General features: G+C 49.1%; 1 protein-coding gene across 4 annotated transcripts in view; it reads left to right on the top strand.

Moving 5' to 3' along the window:
* AFAP1L2 (actin filament associated protein 1 like 2) overlaps positions 1 to 12,050 on the top strand; it is a 64,167-nt gene that overhangs the window by 43,316 nt on the left and 8,801 nt on the right. For 2 of the 4 annotated variants that reach the window (XM_079312485.1, XM_079312483.1), the window contains exons 5-9: positions 3,470 to 3,560; positions 9,231 to 9,433; positions 9,985 to 10,164; positions 10,674 to 10,763; positions 11,490 to 11,574. In XM_079312485.1, the coding sequence (XP_079168611.1) occupies positions 3,470 to 3,560; positions 9,231 to 9,433; positions 9,985 to 10,164; positions 10,674 to 10,763; positions 11,490 to 11,574 (649 nt within the window). Of the gene's footprint in view, positions 1 to 3,469; positions 3,561 to 9,227; positions 9,434 to 9,984; positions 10,165 to 10,673; positions 10,764 to 11,489; positions 11,575 to 12,050 lie in introns of all 4 variants that reach the window. The other 2 variants (XM_079312484.1, XM_079312482.1) reach the window with 1 other exon arrangement.

Here is a 12,050-nt window from a genome sequence, read left to right as displayed (position 1 = left end):
TGCTGACATGATCTTAGGAAAGCCAGGAATCCCTCAGCTCCAGGATGGTGGGAGGGCTCTGGGCATACCAGGACCTCCTTTGCTGCCAGAGCCTTTCTCAGTTTGGCCATTACCAGAGGTTTGCTCACATCTGGATCACCTGGTCTTGTGCACTGGGTGCTGGTGTTGTTCTGGTTGTGCATCCCACAGGTCTGTGAGGAGGAGTTGCTGGCTCTGTAGATTTTTCTGTAGGGCAGCTCTGAGTTAAACCCCATCAGCTCTCGTGGGTTGGTGTCTCTGTGCCAGCAAGCCAGCCCAGCTGTCATAGACACGGGTCATCCTCGAGAGCCTGAATGTTGCTGTTCAGTAGTTGGTGCAACGTGGAAATTGCTGTTAGCTGGAATTTCAGGATGTGAAAGGAAAGGAGGACATGCTCCAAAAGCAGCATGGGGAGGAGGAAGAGGAGGCATGGAGGAGGATGGGATGGTGCATCCATCAATCACCAAGGAGGATCTGTTCTTTTCCCAGGAAGGAGGTCCCAGGGCTTTTGCCCAGGGATCTGTGTGGCTCAGCTGGAGGAGCTGGGAAAACAAGGGGTAGGATGGGATGCAGCTGGCAAACCCCTGGGTGCAGTGATTGCCTGCTGGGAGGGCTCTGCCCACGCAGATGGCTGGAGCTGGAGTGCCTGGGAGCAGTGGCCAGAGCAGGAATCTCTGTTAGCTCTGTATTTCATTAAATCTCTCTCTAGCTCTGTGTTTCATGGTGGGTAGGTGGTGGAAGGAAGGCACTGCTGGGGAAGCAGCATCTGGGTGTCCCCAAGGCATTTCTCTTGAGCCTGGTGCAGCCCAGCTTTCTGACTGGGCAATCAGGAAGATAAATGAGGGAATTAGAAAAAAATAGTCTTAGATTTTATCTGAGAAGGGCACCTGTCTTCCCCCAGACCTGTGGTGGGAATTACCTTCTACCACCTGCTTACTGTGGAGTTAACCTCCCTTGGGTGCAGCAGTCAAATATCTGCTCACTGTGAGCCTCTGAGTGTCAGTGAGCTTTGGCAGCAAAGACATCTGAGTGTCCTTCAAGGAGCAGGGCTGGAAAGAGCTTTAATGAGTGGAAATTGCTGTCAGGGGGAAATGGATCTTCCCTGTCTGCATCTGCAGCTCCCAGTGCAGGCAGGAGCCAGAGCCACCTGGGCACTGGAGGGTGGAGCACAACTCCTTGCACAGAAACTGGGAGGGTAGGAAAGGAATTCAGAGTAGAGTTTTCTGTGGTTTGGTGACACTCAGGCATCCTGTGGTGCTGCCCTACACTTGCCTTTTGTGGCCCAGAAGAAATGTGGTGACAAAGCTCTGCACAGCAGATTGTCCCTGGCACTCACAGACACCAGCAGTCCTGGGCAACCCAGCAGGGGTGGCCCACCTGAGCCCAGTGAATCCTTTGGATTTGTCCCTTCAAACAATGAGTTCTGCAGGTTGTGGATTTTGGTGATTTGCAGATTTGGTGACCTCTCCTCTGCTGCAGCCCTGGCAGCTTTGCCTCCTCCTGCAGCCATCCACAGGGAAGGTGCTGTGGTGGGGATGCAGATGCCCAAGGTGATTATATTTGCATGCTCATTGTGCCATAATGCAACAGGCAAATGTTCTGCAAGGGCCAGCATGGTTAAATAACACAATATATAGCCTTTGACTTCAGTTAGGGAGTGAACCACTCCACACCCTTAGGGAAAGAGGGGCTGAAACAAATACCTTCTGGGGTAGCCAAGGTGCACCCTGTTGGCTTTCTTTTGCTGTAGGAAACAAAACAGAGCAGCCCCTTTCCCTGACAGTTGTGGGATGGTGTCAAAAAACCCCACAGCATTCTTTTGTGTAGGCAATTTGTTTATGGTCACAGCACAAAGTAAGCTGGCTACATGCAGGAGGCCACCACAGATGGCAATTACAGACACATTTCCTAGCCAGGAAAGGGATTAAGTAAAGCCCTGGGGTGACTGGGTTTGCTTTTGTTTCTTTAATGTAACACATTGAGACAAGAAGTTCCTAAACCTTTTAAAGTGTTTGAAGGGCAAGTGTTTTCCAGCAGTGTTCTACGTGCCTCTGGAAGGAAAGTTCAGTCTGCTGACAGCATCTGGCAGAGCCATGTGAGAAGGAGAGGTCTGGGGGGGTGGCAGAGCCCAAGAGGGAGCAGAAGTGTGACTTTGGTGTGGTCAGGGTTCCTCGCTCCCACAGCCTAGTCCTTCCCTTTGTGGGCAGCTGCTGGCCAGAAAAATCTTTTCCTTCAAAGCTTCCTTGCTGCTTCTGGGCACCAGTAGCTGCTGGTGGAAGCATCCAGGGCAGGATGGGCAGTCCAGCTTTGCACCTGCATTTGATGATGTGAGCTGCAGATGGGCTGATCTTGCACTGCTGATGCACAAGTGGCTCCTCTTCCCCAGGGAGCCATCCTGGGCTGGCAAATGCACAATTTGTGACCTTCAGCATTGCTGTCTCTGCACAGAGACCTGCTTCTGTGCCCTCCTCCTGGGGGCAGTGGGCTTTAACCCTGGGCATGCTGTCAGGGTTTCACAGCCTCAGCTGGCTCAGCTGAAGCATTGTGAGACAAAACATCCTGGTGTCAGATGGCTGTGGGTGCTTTGCCCTTGGTGAGGAGCAGGGACACCTCACTGGGGAGCAGGGGAATGCTGCTGTCAGCTCAGGCTGGGAGATGGGATGCCAGGTATTTGGGAAGAACATAAGCTCTGTCCTCATCCTCCTGATCTGTTTGTGCTCTGCTGTCTCATGTCCAACATCTGTGTGAGTCACCTGAAAAGTAAAAAGCTTGGGGTTTTTTACTTCATTTTTTCCCACTCATGTATTGATATTTCTAAAGGATCAAGACATGTTTTTCCTGCCAGCCCTTGCTTGTGTTTAGGGAGGGGTTTGGCAGGCACCACAGGGATTTTCCAGCACTTGGACTCTTCTCAAAGGCTTATTTTCCATTGGTGTTGTTTATCCATTTCCTTTGTTTTTTTGTTAAGAGCACAATTAAAGATTCCCAATATAGTTCCTAAAGCAGAGAATTTTAGCTGTTGGTTTCTATTGGTCAGAGACTTGGAGACATGATCAGAAATGGCTCAGGTTATGTTCTCAGTGTAAAGCCAGGGTTGCACCAATTGTCCTCCCTTCTGGTTCCCTGATAAGATAATCCATGGCACAGAGGACCATGCCCAGTTAGGATGGGCAGCTTAGGAGGGTCATTGCAGCAGAAATCTCAATTCAGGGTAAGGCTGATGGGTTGCAATTGTTGCTATGAGTTGATTCAGCAACATGAAAGAAAGTAACATTTATGATGCAATTATACAGTCATTTCAATTTGTGTTTGAGCTAACTGTACCACTTCTAAAAGATTTCATCCACTAGAATGCACTTGAGTGCTAAAAAAAAGGGGAAAGGATGCCCTGTTGTTTTGAAGGATCTGTTTTTATCTTAAATCATGTTTCTCTTATGTTTTTATTCTGCAGATTCTCGAAACAAAACAGCCTCCAGTCCCCAAGATTGAATCCCCAGAAGGATATTACGAAGAGGCTGAGCCCTATGACATCTCTGTAAATGGTATATCCCAGCTAACCCTTGGGAGGGGGTTCATGAAGGACTTCAGGTTTATGAGACTCAGTAAATGAAAGCACAGATATCTTGTACAGCTTTTGGGACAAATTTGTTTTCTGCTGCTCATCACACTTGATATTACAGACCTAGTGCTACTGGAAGGCAAAGGCTACTGAATTACTCCAATTTTTAACTTTCCTGTAGAAGTTAGTTACATGCTGAGATCAATATAGCATCAGTGTAAAATGTCAGAAACCATTGTGGGTTCTCTTTGTCTTGGTGGTTTTCTGGCAGATAAACTGCATCAAACACAAGTTTCTATTCAGGACTGCATGGTGAAGCTGTGGTGACTTGCATTCATGTCCTAGCGCTCTAATTGTCCCCTTGGGGCTCAAAATCCATGCTCTGCTGGTCTGTTAGCAGTGATAACCATTTTTATAATTGGCTCTTTACTCAGCTCTGTCTCTTGTGGCAGTTGAGCCATCTGTAAACTGGATTAGAAAGCCACACTTTGTGTGAGGGGAAGGTGTGTGGGTTCCTTTGCAGCCCAGTGCCACCCATGCCTGTCCCCTGAGGGCTCCCACCCCTCTGGGGGGAGGCTGCTGTATGCTGGGCTCTCACATTCTCACTTTTACCATGTATTCCTGCATCCTTTTGCTGAACACCCTTTGCTGGGAGATTGCCTCCCTCTGATCTGATAGCAGAGCTGATCTTGTCATCACTTTATAATCCATTTAAGCCCATAAGAGACAGATTATATCACCCCACTGCAGAAGCAGATCTCTGCTTATCAGCCTTGTCTGCATCAGAGTGTGTGGCATGGGCAGAGCTGAGTGGCAAGAGTCCAGGCAAGAAAGAAGTCAGAGTTAAGGGTTAAAGATCTGGGTCTAAACCCTTGGCTGTTGCATCTGAGCTTCATCTGGAAGAATCTGGGTCTTCTCCAGCCCCAGTGTGAACTACTGGGCTTTGAAGCTCCGTGTCAGTGAACAGGAGGATGGTGCCCAGCTCAGATGGGAAGAGGTTCAGGCTCATCATGGCCAGGGTGAAAGGTGCTGCTCAGTGCAGAGGAGAGGCCCCTCCAGCTCTGCCCTGTGTATTTCTGAAAGGCTCTGGGTCATTTGGCTGAGGTGGGGGCTGTGATACCCTTTGAAGCTCTGCTGCAGCTGGGCAGCCCAGGGTGCTGCAGCCTCATCCCCATGCCTGCAGTGTAAGATAAAGGAGATTTCTTTTCCCCCTGCAGCACACTGGGAAAGTGGATAAATTGTTAAGAGCCATGCCATAAAAAGGCACATGCTGGATTAGCTGGAATACAGCCGTGGATCCATGTGCTGGGATTCCCAGCTTGTGTTATCCAGGCAGCTCCATGAGCTCACCCTCAGCTCAGAGACTTGGCTGGTAGGAATAAGTGCACACCATCTCCCACCTCTGCTTTTCCTTGGTTACCTGCTGCTCTGAGATGCAAATACACCCACCACCCTCTGAAATCTAGGTTGATCAAATGCCTAAGGAAATAAGAGACCAGAGCTCTGCAAAAAGAGAAAAGCACAAATGGTGGGAGCACTGTCCAAGTGAGGCAGCTCTGGGTGGCTCTGTGGCTGCTGTGATCAGCTTTTGCACCAGCAAGATCCCTGTTTTGCTGAGCACTCTCTCAGCTGTAAGTGGAGATAGGAGAGATGGGACAGAGGATTCCAGTGATTCCTCAGCACTGAGGTGTGTGGTGCCTTTGCATCCTGTGGGTGCTCAGACCCCACCACATACCTTCTACACAAACCTCCTGGTGTGCTGCAAAACATGTTTTGTGTGAGGAGGAAGGAGGCATCATGAGAATCTCTGTTGGCAGCCTCATGTTGGAGGTGATTCCTCGTGGGGTGAGCCAGAAGGAGAGATGAGCAGCAGGTCTGTGGCAGGAGAGGCTGTGGGGGTTCAGCAGAAGGTGGAGTGTGGTGTGCTGTGCAGAGGGGAGCTGGGCAGTGATGCTGGTGCCCTGGGTTGCCTCAAGACATCAGGCTGCAGCATGTGGGCAAACCTGCAGGTCCCTGTCCTGCCCTTTGTTTCAACAAGCACAAGCTCCTTATCCTTCCCCCTGCCCCAGCCTGTGCCCTATCAGATGCCAGCAGTATTTTGTGCCTGTCCCACACAGTGATGCTCACTGCTAGCAATTGATCTGGGACCTTGGTGTGACTGCTGCTGCTAAAGGGCAGTCTGGACATGCATGGCTTTGCCCTGTAAAGATGCTAAAGCCTGGCCCAAATAATCCCTAAGCCCTCTATGCCTTTCCCCACAGGCTGGGTAGGGAGGGGGTGGCAGTCCAGAGAGCTGCTGGTGGTCTTTCACAGAATCACTGAATGGCCTGGGTTGGAAGGGGCTTCAAAAGAGACTTGTTCCAACCCCCCTGCCATGTACAGGAGCACCTTTCACTAGACCAGGTTGCTCAGAGCTCCAGTCAGCCTTGCCTTGAGCTGGGGCATCCACAGCCTCTCTGAGCAACCTGTGCCAGTTCCTCATTGTGTTTGCAGTAAAGAATTTTCTCCTAAAATCTAAGCTCAAACTCTCTCAGTTAGAATCCATTTCCCCTTGTCCTGTCACTGTAAGCTCCTGTGAAAAGTTCCTCTGCAATGCTGTTTCTGACCGTGTTACAGCATGAGCCTTGGAAGACACCCATGTGTCCCCAAACAAATGGGCGTAGTGAAATCAGACAAAAATAGCAACACCACTAAAATAAGTGGGTGCACTGCCAAGAAAGGACATCAAAGCAAGCCTCCAGATGGGCTGGGGAGATAGAGGTCTGCCCAGCAGAGGTGGGACTGCGAGGCACTGCAGCAATCCGTGGGTGAATTAATTAAAACGAAGCAAGCGGGCGAGTCTGCTGGGTCTGGGGTCCATCTTTCAGCAGCAGCATTCCCACCCCCCCGTTCTGCCTTTCATTTCCAGCTCAGGCTGAGGCTGCTGCTTCCCTTCCCTCCCGGGCTGAAATGTGTTAAACCCTTATCGGCAGCCTTTGCATAATTGGAGGGTGCGATAAGGAGCGGAGTGAAAAGGCGAGAGGGGCGGCGTGGCTCAAGCTGAGCAGTAATTACTGTGGCTGGAACAGCTCATCAGCCCTGGCTGCTTTTAATTACGGTGACGAGGATTCTGTTTTAAAGGGAATTGCCTTGTTTGAGGGGATGGGTTGTAAATGCTGTCCCTGTTTGCAGTCTCAGCCTAAGTAAGGGGTGCAGATACGGGACAGCCTCACTGGCGAGGGACTGACGCCCCTGTTCTCTGCATTTGCTCATCTGTGGCTTTCTCTCTTTGTCTCCCTTTCTCTTTCTTTTTGACTGTGCAGGTCTTTTTGGTAGGCTTGCTGCGGCTGGACCCAGGCCAGGGTTGCAGGTTACTGAGGGCGTTATTTATGCCACAATAACTATGGGTATGGCATGCTTTCCAAACCTGAAGTGCCTTTTTTAAACAACCAAAAAAAACCCCCCAAAATACCCCCCAGAACCTCAGTTTTAGCAAAAATTATCAGTTCCTCCCCCTGGATTTGCCTGTTACATGCATGGGGGTAACCACCTCTCCCTGTCTGTTCTGCACAAAGCATTATTTTTTGTGGCTTTCCCTATGCTCAGGTTGACAATGAAGAGAACTTCCCTAGCTTTTATTCCCCTGGTTGTGCCACTGGTGTGCAGCTGATGGGGGTAATGCTGGCTGTGCTGATGAGTAGCTGTTTGGTGAATAATTGAAGGTGCTCCAGAGGCAAAGGCAGGGTGGGAGTATAAGATAGTCTGATCTTCCTGCATCATGGCATTGATTTAACTCCCTGGGAGCTCATGGGGAGACCCACAGGAAAGCAGAGGTGGATTTAGATAAACACATCCAAGATTGTGGATGCCTGAGCTATATGATTTGGGACTGAGTGAGCCTTAGTAGTGACCACACTGTTGTCACAAGCCACCAGGCAAGGTTTGTTTTCCAGCTTTTTTTTCCCCAGTTTTCCAGCTGCACAGCCTGGTAAATGCCTTTCCCTCATGAGGCTGTAGCAGTGTCACCAGGCCTGCAGCTCTTCCAGTAGGGAAGAGCTTATCCCATGAGGAGCCACACTTGAGGTTGTGGTTGATGCACACAGGAGAATCCAGGGGTAAGGTGACAGCCTGACCTACAGCTTAGGTGGAAGCACCAGAGACTCCCAAAAGAGACAGAGGGGTGGTCAGTGATACCCCCATGTGCATAAGGAGGAGTTTTGGAAGATGATGTTCCCTTAGGCATCCTTGCTGCTGCTATGGAAAGGTCCTGTGGTAGTGCAGAGGTTCAACTTCTTGGTGTTTGTAGGGTTGAGAAACACCTACACTTTTACTCTATCTGAATTTCTGCACAGGGTGCCTGTGGACAAGGTCTGCACAGTGAGAATGCACTGAGGGGGTAAAGTTTTTCTGTAAAAGATGGACAGTTTGAAACATTGAGGGCATAGAGATGTGAAGCAGTAGTGTGCTCCATTCAGAGACTTTGAAAGGGAGTATTTGCTTTTTAAAAAGCTTGTGTAATTGGTGCAGTTTTGATCACTTGAGGGAGGTTATAGAGTGAAATGTGTAGCTTTGTTACTGCATCTCAGTTCCTTTTATTTAAAGAACAAGTAAACCCAAGTAAAATGTTCTTCAGTGAAGCTCCTAATGTCTTTTTCTTTCTCTTTTCTGACTGCTTTTCTTCATTTAATTTGCACCAATCTGATAATGTTATTTTTATGTAGATAGTAAGATTTGGTGAGAATCCAAATTAGATTAAATTCCAATGAGAGAAACTTAACAATATTCCTCCATGCTGTTTGGTAGAAGATTGCCAAACAAACTCTTGCAACCACAAATGTTGCCCCAATCTTACCATCTTGCTCTGTGAGTTTATCTTGTGACTTAAAGCTCTAAATGCCTGCAGAGCATTGCAAATCCCCCTGCAGTCAGGGAGAACATTTTCAGTGGTTTTGATGAACCTGGAACCAATGATCAGCTGAAAACTCCAATAATCTGCAATGCCTTAGAGCTGAGTATTGAAAATTTCAGCTCATCCTACATAGCAATCCATTTAAGGTTGGACATTAAAAATGTTATTGCTCCTCACATTTGCCATTTATGACTAATTTTTGGTGCTGAAACAGTGTATTACTTCAAAGCCCCTTGCTGTCCCTTAGATGATGAGTAGAGAGGGTCCTGTTAGATGAGAGAGGAAAAGTGAATGGCATCTCAAATACAACAGATCATTGCTTGCTGCATGGCCTTGCAAATACCATTCTTACTTCTGGCATTTAGAGGACAAGGGCTGATTGTAGCTTGCTGTTGCCTTTAAAATGATGCGTGTTTGGCTTGAAGTGGAAAGTAGTAAAAGCATCTTGGGGGAGAAAGCAGCAAACATCAGGAAATGTCTAAGGGAGAGTTCTCAAATTTGTGGTCAACTGAAAAGTGTCTTTTGAGTGTTTGCTAACAGAGGCTATTAGGCACAAAGTACTGCAATGAGATTCATATTGGGCTGGAAAGAAAAAATTATCTCTGAGGGTAATGTTCCTATTAATTATCCTCCCGTAGGAGAGCCTCAAAAGACACATACCTGCACTGGAAGCTTGTGCATGTGTGAGCATGGCTAAGGGAAGCATTTGACTCTGAGTTATTCTAAAAATGGATTTAATGATGAGCTTTGCATTTGTTATAGAAGATGGTGAAGCTGTTAGTAGTTCCTACGAGTCCTATGATGAGGAAGAGAGCAGCAAAGGCAAGTCAGCAACCCATCAGTGGCCATCCCCAGAGGCCACCATCGAGCTGATGAAGGACGCCCGCATCTGTGCCTTCCTGTGGAGAAAGAAGTGGCTGGGACAGTGGGCAAAACAGCTGTGTGTTATCAAGGACACCAGGTTGCTGGTGAGCAGATCCTCTACTCTGTGTAAAATAATCTGGTTTTATGAGCTGAGGGAGGAAGTGGCACCTTAGACCATGTTAATGAGCTGGCAAAAAACAAAGCACCCCTTGAAGCAATGCTTCAAAAACCATGTCCTGGAGATTTGGGGATCTTATTCCATTTTCAGAAGGAATGTGGGCATGGCTGAAGGGGGCACAAGGACACATTTGTGACCAAAATCCCAATCCCCCAAAATGTCTAGGGATACTTTTTGGGGAATATTTTTGAGGAGGTTGAGCAGAAGGGATATTTATCCCAGAGCTAAGCACATACTTGATCCTGTGTCAGTAACAGGCAGTTCAGACTGTGTGTGCATGCAGTCAGATGTATGTGTACCTGTACACACAGGGATCTCCTGTGTGTAGTCTGTGCAGTCTTTTTAGAACTGTAGGAGCTTCATGTGTTCAGTGCATGTGATGCATGTGGATAAATGAGTCACTTATGGGGCTGAGCTCCTGCCAGTGAGCAGGAAGGTTCCTCCTCTGCCTCTTACCTGTCCCTGTCTTCCTCCCAGTGCTACAAGAGCTCCAAAGACCACAACCCCCAGCTCGACGTGAATTTGCTGGGCTGCACTGTCATTCACAAGGAGAAGCAAGTGAGGAAGAAAGAGCACAAGCTGAAGATCATCCCCACAAATGCTGATGTCATTGTGCTGGGGCTGCAGAGCAAGGACCAGGCAGAGCAGTGGCTCAGGGTCAGTGTCACCTTCAGGACTTGTCCCTGTGGTGCTGCCATGCTTTGGTGGGAGACCAGATCTTATCTCAACCCTGTCCCTGTGTGCTCTGGCTCTCTTCCTCACTGTGACTTTATACAAATATACCACTTCATTTTCATGTCCTGGGAGAGATTCTTCCTGCAGCTCCCTGCTGCCTTCAGTGTGCTGGAGGCTACATGGGGACCTCCCAGCCCAGCTGCTGTGGCTGGAGGGGGAAATGTCTGGGGAGGGTCCCCAGCATGAATTGGCTGAGGCAGGGGTAAATGAAGCCCTTTCCCTGAGACAGCAGCAGGAGGAGGAGCCTCCTGGAGCCCAGGACAGCCACGGGGCTCTGAGACTGCCTTTGCTGGCAGCCTCTCCCCTCTCTTGGAGCCAGCAATTTCTGCTGGATGCCTGATGCAACACCAGGACAGTCCCCAGTTGAGGTAGATTAATTGATCTTGTTACTGCAGCTCTCTCACAGCTCTCTTTCTTCCCCTTCTGCACAGGTAATCCAGGAGACCAGTGGTCTGCTCTGTGAAGGGGGCAGTGAAGGCAACCAGTACATCCCAGACTCGCAGCGTCTCAGTTACCCAAAGGTACATCTTGTCTCTACAGACAGAGACAGCACTCACCTTCCCAGCCCTATTCCCTCAATAGATATTAGTGTAGGTGCCTTAATTTTAAGTAAGTAAAGACTGATATGAGTGTGACCAGACCCCTGTGCTGCTGAAAATGAGCATTCTTGGAACCACCTTAATTTTCCTTTGCATCTTCATTTTGTTGCTGTATCTTCCCTCTCAGACTAGCTCAGCATTTGGCTACCCACTGTCCAGGGCAGCAGCTGCTATATCATGCAGTGAGATGGTTGTGTTCACCAAGAGCTTGGGGAGGGACATAGACCCTTGGATGCTTGGGTTTGGGCCACCTCTAGCCCAGGTTTAGGTGACATTCCCCTGGGAGCAGCTTGTTCCAAAACAGTGGGAGGACAAAGAGACTTGGTTGGGGCACTGGATGTTCCTCTGCCCATGCCTCCAACAGGACTGTCAAAGGCCCCACCAGCCAGGCTGCAGGGTAGGAGGCCATAGGGTGGTGCCACTGTGTCCCCTCAGATGTGAGCCCAGCTGGGCTGGGGCATGTCCAGGAACAATGGGAAGGGCACAGTGTGTGTGAGCTGGCTGGGGATGTCTGGGTGAAAGCATCTGCTACAGAGACTGTGGGACCTCATAAGATGGGAGAAGGGGAAAAAGCTCCTTGCAGCACGTTGTGGCTGGAAGAATGGGCCACCTGCATCTGTGGAGCTTGTGCCTGGTGCTTGTTGGCAGGTGGAGGTGTCTGAGAGATGCTCTGCAGCCTCGGAGAGCGGGAGCAGCACCGACGGCCACACGGACACAGCTGAGACCAAAGATGGTAAAACTGTCCTGGGAATGACAGAGAACTCTGCATTGGCCCTGTACCTCCTGCCACTGCCACCTCTGACAGACCTGATGAAAGCTGTGTGTGCATTCATTGCCTGGCAATTTGATATTCTTACCAGGATTACCTGTTGGTTCCACAAGCTTATTCACACACTGACTGAGGTGGTGAATGTTGAAGAGGTTCTTTGGACATAAACTTCCCACTTTATGTCTCTTGTTTTAGAGAGGAAAAGACTTGAATACAGTAAATGTTTATGGGTAATGGTTCTTAATTAAATTGCTTGTGGTGTAGGAAAGTGAAGGAGGTTGAAGAGCTGTGCAAGCACCTGCCACTGCTCCTGCAGTGACCTTGGTCAGAGCCCACCCACGTGTAAAGCAATACAGATCAGCATCTTCTACAAATCCCTAACTGATCTCACTGGTGCCATCTTGCTCCTGAACTCCCTGGGCTTTGCACTGTTCCAGCCT

This window comes from Erithacus rubecula, assembly GCF_903797595.1.
Source record: "Erithacus rubecula genome assembly, chromosome: 9".
Taxonomy (NCBI): domain Eukaryota; kingdom Metazoa; phylum Chordata; class Aves; order Passeriformes; family Muscicapidae; genus Erithacus; species Erithacus rubecula.
The sequence above is the reverse complement of the archived record's forward strand: the minus strand, read 5'-3'. Positions and strand labels throughout refer to the sequence as shown.